The sequence below is a fragment of the Patiria miniata genome, unplaced genomic scaffold (genome assembly GCF_015706575.1).
Source record: "Patiria miniata isolate m_02_andy unplaced genomic scaffold, ASM1570657v1 HiC_scaffold_25, whole genome shotgun sequence".
Classification (NCBI taxonomy): Eukaryota; Metazoa; Echinodermata; class Asteroidea; order Valvatida; family Asterinidae; genus Patiria; species Patiria miniata.
In genome coordinates, this window is record NW_024037064.1 from 5,795,632 (window position 1) to 5,810,675 (window position 15,044).

Sequence of the window (15,044 nt, forward strand, 5' to 3'; positions counted from 1 at the left end):
AACCCCATCGAGTGGCACAGTCCTGAAGGATTAGAGATTTAAAGAAAATAACGAATTTAACATGTGTCACGAAACTTAGGAAAAGACAAAATAAGAAATGTTTTTATAAGTATATATACATTTACGAGATTTACCGATTACCGAAATTATTTTTTAATATATTAACTCTATTATTAGTTACTTTTTAAATCCACAATTATAAAGAGGTCAACAACATTAATGTGTACCTACCGTGATGAGTGAGTGTTCTGGCAGATTCAGGTTGCCTTGGGTTTTGGTGAGTTCTTTCTTCAGAGACCAGCTGTGAGAAAAACTTCCGACGATGGAGCGACACAGCCCGAGAGCGCGACTTGTTCGCTGGCGCTGAGGTTCATCGGTGATTGCTCTGGTCACTCCCAAGTTGAGGTTGTGGCCGAAACAATTCAGCCAAGGCCATTGTAACTGTCGGATAGCAGCAACAATGTTGGCTCCATTGTCTGTTGTAATGCAAGATAATTTGCTTACAGGCAAGTTCCACTGTGTTAACGTGGAACGGAGAGCGTTGGCGAGATTCTCCGCAGTATGGCTTTCTGGCAGGAAGGAGGTGTCCAGACATCTGGACTGAAGCTTCCAGTCCGGCGAAATGAAATGAATTGTGAAGCTCATGTATGGCTCCATATTGGAACTGGACCACATATCTGTTGTGGCGGAAAAAAAATCTGCCTCGCGCATCTCATCCTCCACCCGCGACCTAACTTGCGTGTACAGCTGCGGAATGGCGACTTTGCTGAAATGTCGCCGTCCTGGTAACTCGTACTGCCGATCGAACTTCGACAACATGGCTTTGAAGCCGCGTTTCTCCACAGTGTAAAACGGCAGCATTTCCTTGGCAAGAAAATGAGTAACAGAGTCAGTCAGTTCCTTCCATCGCGAACTCTGTCGAGAATACTTAGTGGCCCGGGAAAATGCGTCTTTAATCGTGCCCTGCTTGACGCTGGTTGATGCCGTAGACTCCGTTGATGTTGATGCTCCCGGGTCCACGCCCAAGCCTGCCGAGGACCGTGATGCAGCATCAGTAGCACGCTGTTTCCCAGTAGTGATTCTGGCGTGCGTTGCAGGATGGTTTGCACGGACATGAGCGAGTAGGTTCGAAGTGTTTCCCTGCTTAGCGGCGACTTTTTTGCGGCAGAGGCGGCATATCGCTTCATTTTCGTTCTTTGGCGCTCCATCTTCGTTTGGCTCGAAACCGAAGTAATTCCACACAACTGATTTCGTTTTTTTCTTTGCCACTAGGCGTATTTCTGCGACGTCTGCGAGGTCTGCCATGTTTGATTCGAGAAATTGAAGTGGGTGTGGAGCAGTTTTTGGGCCGCATTTTTATACCACAAAAGACAGGCTTTACTTATTAACAAAGATAAAACAATGTTGGTGACAGTACTACTAAGTATTTTGTCTCCGAAATAACGTGTACCCAACGTTTATTTTATTACAAACTTCCATCAAACTACCACTCCTTGGAAACTGATCTGATTCTGTCAAGACTACTTATATAAACTTCACTCCTGCCGACCCCGTCTTCAGCTTTTTTAATCTCTTTCAGTGTCTAGCGGGTGTGTAGATGTTGATTGTTGATTACCCGTTGAACTCATGATGCCTTATAAAAATGTCAAACACGGTGATCAATTTTTCTCAAATTATAGCTAAGAATTAAAGAAAGGTACGCCGTGGAACAAGGATTGTTTTGGCGGTCAAAACCAAGACTTGTAGCGGTGTTTCTTGTCGCTGATATTTTTGGAAACTTTATTTTAGCAAAAATACGCACGATGATTCAGAATTAAAATCCCCTAAAACAACCACGGAAAAACGACACAACCAGTTTTTGTTACGACCGTCAAAACATCCCCTGTGTATGGTAAACGTTGTTTGAACTTTCGTCCAGACACTACACACAAAGAAAACCGCAAACACGGCGGCGTAATCAAACTTCAAAGGCCTTTCTAGTAGGACTGCAGCCGCTGAAGTATTGGGTTATCAAGTCGAGATTGACAATAACGTCTTATCTTTCCACTTAATTGACAATGCAGACATGACACTGAATGGAATGAAACATGTGGATCAGGTGTTTCTCTTTCTGTTTGAAAGACCTTTGCAAGGTTCTGAATGCAATTAGGAAGAATATCGCGGTATTGAAATTCCATACCGAGATCGCCGGTGTTTCGGTTTTTGTAGATCATTAGTCGTCATTAGTCGGTTATTAAAAAAAACCTTCACTATCCGGTTATACCGAAATACCGTCCAAGCTTAACACAGTGGTATTTTGACTGTTAATGGATTAGGAACTTATCCCACGGCTGCCCTGGAAATGCTTCACCTTATTTCTTTACAGAAACCTAACAAAAATAAAGTGTTTAGAAGTTGTAGTTTTGAGGCTTCATGTGGCTAGGCTTATGCATATTTGGTTTTTTTAGAGTGTCCAGGAATAATTTGAAGTGTTTTGTTTGTTTACTTTTGTCTGGCTGGTTCACAGTGTGATTTGGTTATAATTTGTGTTTATCTTGGGGATGATATCAGTTCAAATAGATTACAGACTACAGACAACGGCGGCCTATGAAGAGATGCAGGATGATTGACAATGCAGACGGTTCAAATGTCATTGCTGAGTGGTTTTTGGCACGCTATGGTGCCTTGGATCTTGGATAGGTTCACTTCCAAATACTCCTGTATTTTAGCTGTTTTAACTCGCTGTGCTGGCCTTGCATTGAGTAAACGTATGAGACTTTCAGGTCCAATCCAGCTGGACAAGTTTAGTCTTGAGCAATAACTTGTCGTATGTGGTACAGGTATATCCATTGAACTGGTTCAGGTGTTACATATATCAAATTCTTGCAGTTCTTGCAATCCCCTGAGCAGCTAATGACAGTGTACATGTGGAATCCCTGGAGGCAGTTTGATTGGTCACCTGTTGTCTATTATTTAAATGAAGCGCGCTGTTGGTTTGACATTGGTTTTACAATTTTCAAAATGTTCTGAATTACTATGTGATGATATCTGAGGGCTATATTTTAATTGTTGTTTTTACTTCTTTTACCCTATGTGGCGTTGGAACTTTGTCAAATTCAGTTAACCTGAGATATGTCAGTTATGTCAGTTATGTTTCATCATTTATAACAAAGTTAAATGTTAAATGAGACTTTAAGGGTTAGTGCGGTGGACATGACCAATGTATGGGAGGTTGCAGTAACACCATGTGAATGATATCTCTTAGTGAGTTGTGTAGTTCTGAGAAGAACCAGTTTGTTAAGGCCTAACTCGCCATTCTGAACAGTATGCTCTGTTTGTCATCAGGAGACTGCTGACGAACAGAGCATACTGTTCGAAACGTCGAGTTAAACCAACTGGTTCTTCTCAGAACCACACAACTCACAAAGAGATATCATTCACATGGTGTTACTGCAAACCTCCCATTCAGTGAAAGTTATGTTACTTAATTTGTTCCTGTTCATTGTTATAATATTGAAACAGCAAAGTGACTTAATGGTTACAAAATAGACCCAAAGAGATAAAATCCTCTTGAATGCAACTAACAAGTGTAATGCTGACATGCAATCCTGTAATCATATCCTATCACTATCCTGTTGGACGGCTTTACAGGGTCCCTGCATTTTAAGCGTAGGTGCATTCTGGTTGGGGTACAACTAGCCATGTGACCTGCCAATGGAACCATGTCACATGACACAGTCCCTGGGAATCAAGCTTATGTGTCATCCACCAAGAGTGTTCTTGGTGTCACCTAAGTGTGGAACGATTCAACATTCCTGGGAATGAGCTGACGTGCCGTTTAAATTGATGGGTTCCTGGTGTCATGTGATTGGTGAACTTTGCAATATCCCTGGGAATGAGGTGTCGTTTATGTACTGTGTGTATTCCTTAATTGAGTCAAGTAATTGTTGAGTGATGCAACATCCAGGGAGTGAGGGAATGCGCCGTCCAATTGGAGACCTGGGCCCCTGGGTATCACGCAAGAGGCTGATGATAACCGTCTTTATTTAATAATGACCTAAAAATATCCGTCAGTTTCATTGGTGGGTATCGAGTGGGTGCGGCACAAAGAGATCACGTGCAAAGATATAATATGCAAATGTCGATACCAAAGCCGACATATATAAGATTTTGCATGCGAGGGTTTCATCAGATTGAGGACGTCGCACTCAGCCATTGCATGCCTTCATTTATGAAGTCTGCTCACAGACATTGAGTTGTACTTGGACTGGAGTGTTTGCATCCTGTAGAGTGTACACGTACATGTGTGTACCGGTACATAGTGTAATGTAGCCCTCCGTTCTGCCCAGAAAGGTAAGAGTTCAAGCTGCTTTATCCGATGAGAAATTCAAGTATTGTGGTTCGTTAGTTACATGTACACAATTCTGAACTTGTATTTGAAATGCTCCTTCACAGTTTTGCAATCAGGGTATTGATTGACATTCACATACTTGCGTAATTGGTGGTACCCTATTGTTCCCCCTCAAAAGCAAAGCGGGAATCTGTGCGGGCAGCAAGAATATAACCCTTTGAGGCAGAGTGAGAGAGCAATGGTTTTGTATCACTAGGATAGGCATGAGTAAACCTATTGTGCTTTCATAAGGGAATTAATAGTTGTTTGGCCAGTTTTACTGGTTTGGAGTCTGGATGCTGATAATGACCTAAGTCGAAGGGGAGGATAATTATCGGCATCCGATTTCAAACCAATCTTAAACATAGTGTTTAATACTGGCCAAACGCATATTTATTCCCATTCATAAATATACTTTTTTGGACAAACAGTTAACAGAAGTCAAAAATTGTAAATTTCCAAACATTTGGTTCAACAGTTTACTTCATGTTTTTTTAAAAGCCCCTCTGGCTTACGAGTACTCGGTAGTTGTAGAAACCTCCTACAGTGTGTATATGGAGATTGGCCTTGCGGGCACTGCCCGATTGACGCAGAATGCAACTGTGCTGGTGTAGTGTGAATTTTGGACTATGAAGTACAGACACACCGATAGTGTTGTGTATGCCTTACCGAGGATTGTAAACATTCAACCAATAAAAGGGTAAAAGGGATCAGTGTTAAAGACCAGCCAGTCAGTGTTTAATCAACCATTTAAGATGGCTGCATGACGAGCTCTCAACCAATAGAAATGGGTAAACTGTCTTAGGTGTTTATTAATTGTTGATAAATTGCGAGTAAGACAACCATCTTGAGACACCCACGTTGCATGACTGATATGAAATCTACACAGTTTGATTTTTGAGGACCAACATTTTGTACCTTGGAATTCCTTCTCAAAATAGTTACATGATGACCATCATTTTTAAGGGTATACATGTAGTTGTGTTAATGTTTGTAAATACTTTTAAAAATATTATAAGTATCATGATTTTGAGGGGGGGGGGGATGCTTTATAGTGCGCAAGAGAACGCATTCCAAATGAAACTTTTCTTAAACTTTGGACAATTTTTAAGTACGATTACATTATGACGTAAGTGGTAAAATAGCTTTTTGGGGCAAGTGATACTCCTGTTGTGTCGGCTTGAAGTAAGTTACTCTCAAGTAAGGCAATGCTACATGTAAACATTTCAAGGGAATGTACAACATTTGCTTGTGCTGCAATTTTCAGAAATAAATGGATTTGGAGGATTAGTATGTTATAGCAAATATTGTTACACTGACTTGTTTCACGTTTTGGGTTGGTGCTGGAAAAACCAAGAAAACCAATCATATTCTTGAAGTCTGGTTTCCTGACCCACTTAAAATGAAACGGAGCAATTACAGGCTTTAGGTAATTGTAAGATCAGAGAATCAGTCTAGCAGGCTTGTAGTTCTTCACAGGTGTGAAATCAATTGCAAAGAAAATGCATACGAACTAAATATGAAAAATTAGGAGCACTTTTAAAAAAAAAGTTTTCCCTAGCACTGGTTGGCGAACCAGCATTGGAAAAACACATTTTTTCTTGAAAATGTCAGCACACCAGGAGCCACAACTTTACAGGATGCTTTAGACTGGCATTCCCTATTAGTCCAGTAAGATATTTCGTGATAATTTGATCATTTCGTTTTTTGATGTTTGCAAATGTTGTATCTTCCCTTTAAGAGTCATTTTGTGTATATACTTCATAAAGTGTCCATGTGCAGTCAAAAAATTGAAAGGACTTGGGGAGTAAGAAACCACAATATACTTTTTAAATCAGTATTTAGAGGCTGCAAAAATTCATTTTTTTGTATTATTTTTGTATTAAAGGCCATCAAGCCAAAACACGAAGTAATGTCACAAAAGTAACTATATCACGACAAAGTATCATCCTTACCCTTAACAAGAAAAAATAGAAACACTTTTGAAAAATCATCTTAATATTATTTTTAGGCACTTCAATACAGCATGTTTTTACAACTAGCTAAATTGCATTTTTTACGTCATTTTTAATACTCCAAAATAGCACCTGCCAGGGCACTCGGAATGATTTCCCTTCCGTTATGGTTAGTTCAGACATTGGTCTGGTGAGAAATCTTGGGTTATTGTGTATCCTTTGAGCAGTGGTGCTCCAAAAATGGTAATTTTCACAAAAAACCTTAAAAGGTGTATTTTCAGTTTTGCTATTTGTTTTGAGTAATAACTTGTGTAATTGGAATTATTCCTGAATCTAAAACATTTTTACAAACAGAATCACACTATGTATCATTGTTAGAGTAGTGGATGAATAGTAAGTTGTATAGTCCCCCCACACACCCAGCTAGGCCTCGCCCATTCCCCCTTTGCCACCAAATTTAGATCTGGCATGTTGATTGTATAACGAAACAAATATATAAACTAAATAATTTGCAGGTGAAAACTTTAGAAATTACACAGCTTCCTTTTCACAGCCTCCCCTTCCCCCCACCCCTGGGGCATTGCTTGGGGTTGAGGGTGGGGTGTGACCACCCAACAATAACTTGGGTTTGTCGGAAAATTATTGTCACGTCGGCAAACATCATGTGTTTGCAAGCTAGTGTGAATAATAATAGCCCTATCCATTGTCCTCTGATTGAAGTGCATCATTAGTAATTGATGTCCAGTCATCCCCACCCAGCTAGGCCCAGCCCCTTCCCTTGCCACCTAATTCAGATTCTGATTGCTGTATGTACATGTATTTGCCCAAATAGATATCAATTTGCAGGTGAACCTGCCAAAATTTACACCAGCAGCTGTCTCACAGCCCCCCCTCCCCCACCACCCCTCTTCCTTCTCCACCTCCCCCTCTGCCCCCAACCCCGCCCCCACCCCCACCCCTCCCTCCCCCTCCCTAAGAATTTAACAGGTATTATCATTGTTAAGGTTACATATATTGCCTTGGGGATGTACTTCATGTATGCAGGTGTGGTTATTTTTCTTTTACAACATGGAAGTTGTTTGGAATATCTTTAAAGCGAGGGGTGGGGGGGGGGTAAATAGGGGGGGGGGGTAAATATGGACACATGCAGACATGTTCACAGTACATAATGCTGTAAGATATTGAACAAAATGGCACTAAATATTTTATTATTTTCAATACAGAGAAGTGATCAGGCAATTTAGATAGCCTGATCGTTTTTTTGATATTGAAATATACATGTATGTACTTTAAAACATCTAGTGAAAAATCACAACGGCTTCTGTTCTGATTGATTGAATTGTCTTGGCCCTACTTGAAGTTACACGTACGTTCAGATCGATCACATATAATTCATTCAACTGTACTCAATAATGTGTACAAGAACTTACATCATGTTCTTTCAGCAAAACAAAAACAATTCCCATGCATTCCTATGAGAATTGTTTTCCTTTTGCTGAAAGAACACTTTTTTGTGATCCATGAACAGAACTTTTATAACAATGTTTATGTTCAAAATTCCATAACTGAAAAGTAAATGAGTGATATGAATGATTCTTGTACTAAAAGAAAGCTTATGAATTGGGCTTTCGTATCCTAGATTTTGAAAGTGCTACAGGCAAAACTTCATTCAAGAATTGGTCCTGCCATTTGGGATGCATTTTTTTACTCACCCTGAGTTCCTTTCTGTAATAAAGTAACTGCCGAAGATTACCAAAGTTTGGGAAAAACAAACATACATTGTACTACCGTTACCGTACATGGACTAACTATTGTTAAACACAACGTCATTGAGTGGAATGGTGTGATTTTGTCTGACTCCATATTGCAATGTTACTTTCAAAAATAGTAATTGTAATAAATGGGTTTTGTTTTAACGCAATATTGTCCCCACATTTTGTCCTAATTTTGTCCTAGTTTTTTATTTTACTGGCTAGTTGTTTAGGTCACAGCCTTGACTCCATGGGCGTGTGTGCGTTCCTTGGCTTATCCCTGGCCATGAGGAATACATAAACAGCGTTAACCGGCTATTCAGAGCGTACTGCGTGTGTATATTTAAAAAACTGCACGCCCTGTAAGCGCTTGTGCATTATCTCCTGCACGTCACGTCACGTACGAACATTTTTTTAAACTGCGGGATGCCTGAATGATGGATAAAGGAAGTCTCGGTTTTAGCCTCAGAAAATCTGTATCTTGTGTTGTAAAGGGACGACGTACATGTACATGTAGGTACGTCAAATTAAAATAAATCCCAAATGTTAACCACCGCATCGTGCGTTAGATACTTGACTGCAGTCCAAATTTAAATGTGCCACTATTTGGCACATTTAGATTACACAATTCCAGGGGTAAAGATCGCACAAGGCACGATAGGAACTAAGTAAGATCGTACCCATGGAAACAAGGTTGTTAAGGTCATACAGAGAGACCATCTAAATCTGACAAACAAACTTCAAGAAAGATTTACCATTTACATGTTTGTAGCAGTCATAACAACAGAGCCCAGGAAAATGTTAAAGCTGTGTACCTAGCTATGCATGTGCATCTAGAAATTATTTGGGCCTACTAAATCTTGCATGATGTTGGCCTTTTAATAGACTAAAATCATACTGCTAAATAATATGTGTGCATAGTGATGGGGCGGGGCATTACTGCACAGTGCATTTGGCCTTTTTGTTTGAATTTGGTTCAAAGATAAAATCTTTGTTTATTTCTTAGTGTATTTATTCTGGGCGTCTTTCAATTTTGAAGAAAACTGACACATTACACACAAAATTACAGATAATGAAACTACAAAAAGTTTCCTCAAAGATTTTGAGCTTGCAAGGCCAAGATACGAGTCACAGAGGCATGCATGCCATGAGCGGCTAGCTATTGGTGGCCCATTTGTACACACACTTAATGGTACAGGAACGTTAGGTGGGGAAATTGGTCATGGCTAGGCTCTGACTGATACGATTGCTTTACAGTCATATGCTTGCCTTATTTAGACTAGTAACTTATCAAACAACTGCCCTGGAATCGGTCCATTTTATTTCTTAAAGGGAAGATAAAAAAAAGGATATTTTTATCAACGGACTCTTAAAGTTGGCTCCATGCAGGTAATTAAGTGTAATTACTGGATGTGAAGAGTGTCAAAGGGATGGTTTGAAGTGTTTTGTTTGTTTACTTTTTGTCTGGCTGGTCCAAATTAAGTATGATTTTTAGCGATATGATTTTTAAATTATGTTTATTGTGGGTGGATACGTGGACCGATATCAGTACTGATAGTTGACAGAATACAGACCACCTACAACGGCAGTGAGATGGAGGTTGATAATTACAGACGGTTCCAATGTACAGGCATAAGGCAATGTTTTTAATCTACCATTTAATTCGAATTGGTACGTATGGATGTGCTATAATTAAATGAGTATAACAATTGGTTTCCTTTTTATTTTTCTGCAGGAAGTTTGCCTGTGTTGGAGCGTGGTCCTAGTCTGACCAACAATGGGAAATCGTCGGAGTAGATTCGCTCAAAGAGGTTCGTTGAAGTTGGACAACCATCAGCCAATTTGAAATCTAAATCTAATGCTTTACAATAGGTCTTTGTATGCTCGACAAAATCTTGAAACCTCAACTCCCTCACAGCATCCAGCTATTGTATGTCATCACACAAACCACTTTACTTGGACAAATATCATCAATGAATAATTGATGATCAGCGAGAATCTCACTCACTTTGAACCAGAGCAACCATCGCATTGTATATCATTCCGAGGTGTCTCACTTACTCATTTAATTGGAATCGGAGCAAACATCGCATCGTTTACATACATGTATCATTCCTAGCGCAATACTGCTCCAGTAGCCCCCCATTGATGGCAAGAGTTTTGCACCAGCTAATTCTCAAAGCAACTGCCCTTACCCTGCCCGCAGCTACCGGTACTATTCTGCAACCAGGTTTAGTCAGTGGCCATAATGCGCATGCGTCAGTTGGTAACAGAATGATTCTTGGACTTCCATTTAAAAAAAAATGATAATCAAAGTCTATCTGTGTAACAAACGTTATGTCAAAAAAGATTTCAGTATTTCCTCATGTCAAGTTCTTCAGACGATTAAACAGTTGAGCACAAGATGGACTTGGGTTTACTGGGCCCTAATACTATTCTCATTTGTTAGAAAGGATCTTCATCACAAAATTGAAATCATGCTCGATGTCCCAGTGTAACATTTAGCGAGGAAAGACGTAATACAAGTAGCTTTATTATTTCATTTTCAGAAACAAATGTGGACGATGGGAAGCCCCAAGTTGCAGGTAAGTTATAGAGCCTAACAGACCCTTTGCATGGTGCGTCATGACAGTAGGCAAGGCTGTGTTTCTGTGTGATACACTCAGTGATCTCCATTAGTAAGACTGGATACGACACAGCGCACGTATGTTTCAGCCGCTCATTTAGTTTGCGCGCATGCGCACTCAAAATATGAAATACTGATAATCAGCAAACATGGATGTTTGCAGTCGCAGTTTGACCCACTGAAGTATCGGTCAACATCACGCTCGAAATACTTTGATAAATTTTTCTTTCCACGTGGACAGGAATTTTAGGCAATCAAAGTCACTTTTGCAAACCTTAGCGCAAAAAACAGAGAGTATTTGATGCATTTTTTTTGTTTTTCCGTGTCGTGTAGTACGAAAGTATTGGGTCACAAATTCAAAACAGGCGACAGTTTAGGGGATAATTTTTCAGTTTTGCCGAGTAATTGTAAACTTGTCTTCACTGTAAAATGGTAAAGGATGCCACGGAAAGTACGATGTATAAATATCATTTAAGTCGGAAACCGTTTCAATGAGAAAAGTAAGGTCTCACGTTATACGTTTTTTTTCGTTGAATGTAACGTTAGTGTGCACGTACCTGTACACAGACCCTGGAATCTGGCCCGTAAACATATGGCGAGCCACGCGCCACGCGCAGCTCCGTTTGTAATCTTTTGACGCGTTGGAAATGTATACATTTAACTGAAACAATTGACAACTGACTGGTTCCCGGCCCTGAAATGCAGTTAAGTACGATCATAGAGGGCACTGGGACCAGTGTATTTGTGCACGACGCTTTCAAAATGGGTTAACTCGAACAATGACGATTTTTATAAGCTACAGGTTTCCTTCTTACATCAAATCACCTGTAAAATGAATATAATCTATCATCCTTTCCGATGGTACTACGGCTGATCTGAGGTAAACCCGGCAAATTGGCCAAATGTGTAAACCAAACTGAAAAGCGAACGATGTTTTTCCTTTTCATTTTGTACGTTTTTTGTCCATAATTATTGCTTTTTTTATATATTTGAAAAGGTTTTTAGCACCGTTACCACACTGTAGAGACAATTTATATCTTTGTTCACTTGGTCTACTGATAATTTTTGGTTTGAATCATCTTCTAAGTACGTTTGAGAAGGATACATTTTAAGACATGAAAACAAACAATCGTTCAGTGCGTCGTCTGCAACCGCTGTTTGCAAGCCGACGACGCGGAGGAAACCATTGCGCATGCGTGAGAAGACAACTAAATGCACGCACGGTTTATGGGGCTGAAACACACGTGAGCACCCTCAATCTTAATGTGCACGCACGCGTAGTCATCAGTGAGGTTTTAAAGTTTGAAATGCGTTTGTCACACACAGACTATGCAGCACGCCCATGTCACGCATGCGCAGTCGCAAACATTAAACCCGCACTGTACTACCCAGCTGTTTGTCTCTGCGTTTTCCTAATCTTTTCTGCGCGCAAGTGTACGCGTGTCCTATCCAGTCTAATACTATTCTCATTTGTTAGAAAGGATCTTCATCGATTAAACAAAATTGAAATCATGCTCGATGTCCCAGTGTAACATTTAGCGAGGAAAGACCGTAATGCAAGTGCCTTTATTATTTCACTTTCAGAAACAAATGTGGACGATGGGAAGGCCCAAGTTGCAGGTAAGTTATAAAGCCTAACAGACCCTTTGCATGGTGCGCCATGACAGTAGGCAAGGCTGTGTTTCTGTGTGATACACTCATTGATCTCCATTTAGTAAGACTGGATAGGACACAGCGCCCTCCATCTTGTGCACGCACGCGTAGTCATAGGTGAGGGTTTGAAATGCGTTCGTCCCACACAGACCATGCACAGCACGCCCAAGTCACGCAAGCGCAGTCGCAAACATTAAACCCGCACTGTACTACCCAGCTGTTTGTGTCCACGTTTTCCAAATCTTCTCTGCGCGCAAGTGTACGCATGTCCTATCCAGTCTTACTAATGGAGATCAATGGATTCACTTGATCAGGTATGTTGTGCTTGTATCTCTACTATAATTCCAGGAATCTGTGTGTGTGTGTGTGTCTGTGTCTGTCTGTCTGTCTGTCTGTCCGTCGATTATCTCCAGAACCTGGCGCCGTATGAAGTTGAAAATTGGCGGGTGTATTGCTCGGGACAACAGAATGTGCAGTGTCAAGTTTGAAGTAGTTTGGACGAGCGGTTCTCGAAAAAGCTGCAAAAAAGCAGTATTTTCTGAGGCCTAACGTGGCAGTATATATAGCTTAGAACATAACACCACGCACTGCCATTCTTTTCAATTGTTTACGTCATGTATAGCTAAAACGCGCATGCTCAATTATTATTATTATTATTATTATTATTTATTCGACCTCAACAGAACAGCAACAAGCAATCAAAACGGCACAAAATGTAAACAATTAAATGACAAAAGAACGAATAACCGAATACAACAAATAGCCAAAAGGGCAAAAACAGAACAAAATGAGCGGAGGGCAGCCAGACGAGCATGGAGAACGGATTCAGTGAAAAAAAGAAAAGAGGTGGGTATAAGAGGGTAAGAGAGGGGGCATGCAAGTAAAGGGGCTGAATCTTAGGAAGTGTAACAAAGTAACAAAGGAAAAAGGACGGGCACGCGCACGTGCATTGTAGGGCGATACCATTGTCCAGTATGGGTGAATAGCATTGCAAACCATATGTTTCCATAATTATGTACACGTACGTGGTGGCTGCACGGGCACATTATTTTTGCAGTCGACTGAGCGACCATTGTAGACGGTTGACTGATCAACCTTTTTGCAGAGTGATACCATTGTCCAGTAAGGGTAAATATCTGCACTATTTTTTGCAGCTATTTTGAGAACCACTCGCCCAAACAACTTCCGGCAAAGCAATTTGCGCTTCCCGAACATACACATTTTAGACGGGCACTGCACTAGTTAGGTGTTGGGCTTTAGCCTAAAACCTATTGTTTTTGTAAGAATTCAATATTCTTGTTTTTATTATTCTTCAAGACACATTTCTTCTCCCGAACTGTTTGGGAAAATGAAAAGTGATATGAACTTCAATAAGGGAATAACAGTGTGAGGAGCCGGTCTTCACTGCGTGATAATACCGGGTGTGGGGGTGACCGCTGTTAATGGACCGAGACAAAGTCGAGGTCCATTAACAGCAGTCACCCCCACACCCGATCATTATCACGCAGTGAAGACCGGATCCTCACACTGTTATTCCCATTAATAAATACCTTTATAACGAAATAAACAGTAAAATGCTCCAATTTTGTGACTTTTTTCCGACGATATTTCCAGACTTTTTTGTAGTTATGTTCATGGGCCATATTTTAGCTTAACAGCTATAACGATGTAAACTCAACAGAAACTGCTGCCGTAGCGAAACAAATTACAACAATGTTTTCATATCTTTACCTGATGGAGGAAGCTGAAATCTCGTTTACACATTCCTTGTGTCCCGAATTACAAAGATGCTTGGTTTAGGAAAGGTAAATATGTCGGTGGGTGAAGTGTTTCAAAGAAAATAAATTGTAGATCTACGCTTTCGTCGTAAACATCCTCAGTATATACTGCACTGCTGTACGATGTCGTTTCAAAACTTCCTTACGCGCACGCAGGCACGCATCCCTAGCAACTGTGTTGCGTACTCGCGCGTCAGTCTCACGCGATGGGGGTTGAGAGCATGTGCAGTGCTCTATTGTTAAAAGCTACCGCAGGACTGTTACTATATTTTGACCAATCATTGGCTTGCATAGGGTTGAACGGGGCTTGATCAATGCTGGTTCAGGGGCCATTTATTCGCTTGATCTTTGAAGCCGGTCCATTATCACCGTTAATGACCGGCCACTTGATCGAGTCTCGACCAATCAGAAACAATCAACTCTCCAAGGTATTTATTAATTGTCAATTCACGAATGCACAACCCACTGCAGATGTATTTTTTTGTAATTAAGTCATCATGACGTCATCGTGGGTCACGTGACGTCACTTCAAAATATAATAAATTTGATCTTTGGAATTCAATATAAAATCAACCGTGAGAGACCGGAACTAGAGTTTTGCAGGGATCGACATGATAATACATGCTCTTCCTTTTATCCTGTGCATGTAAAATTGCGTGACCCTTCCTTCCGGTCGAAACAGGAAGTGGCTAATAATTTGAAAGTGGAAAAAGATATGAACTTGCTTTCAATGGTGTTGGTGTCTGCCTGGAATAACCTTTCAAAAAAAATAATGGGTGACGCCATTAAGAGTTAGAGTGCCCTCTAGCGGCAGGTTAAAAAGCGTGAAAAACGCATTTTCACTTGATGTCTGTGGCGAAGTTTGCAGTATTCGCTTAAAAATTCATGTACATGATGACCTTAATGCAGACA

At 40.5% G+C, this 15,044-nt stretch overlaps 1 protein-coding gene across 1 annotated transcript; it reads right to left on the minus strand.

Moving 5' to 3' along the window:
* Window positions 1-146: 146 nt before the first annotated feature.
* On the minus strand, window positions 147-2,253 carry LOC119732927 (E3 SUMO-protein ligase ZBED1-like). Its single transcript, XM_038206505.1, has one exon. It carries the CDS (start codon window positions 1,303-1,305, stop codon window positions 217-219), a length of 1,089 nt encoding a protein of 362 aa, XP_038062433.1. The 5' UTR covers window positions 1,306-2,253; the 3' UTR covers window positions 147-216.
* Between the last annotated feature and the right edge of the window lie 12,791 nt (window positions 2,254-15,044).

Bases quoted from the DNA above. Each gene is read 5' to 3' on its own strand.
- LOC119732927 (XM_038206505.1), bottom strand. From the start codon at position 1,305: ATGGCAGACCTCGCAGACGTCGCAGAAATACGCCTAGTGGCAAAGAAA.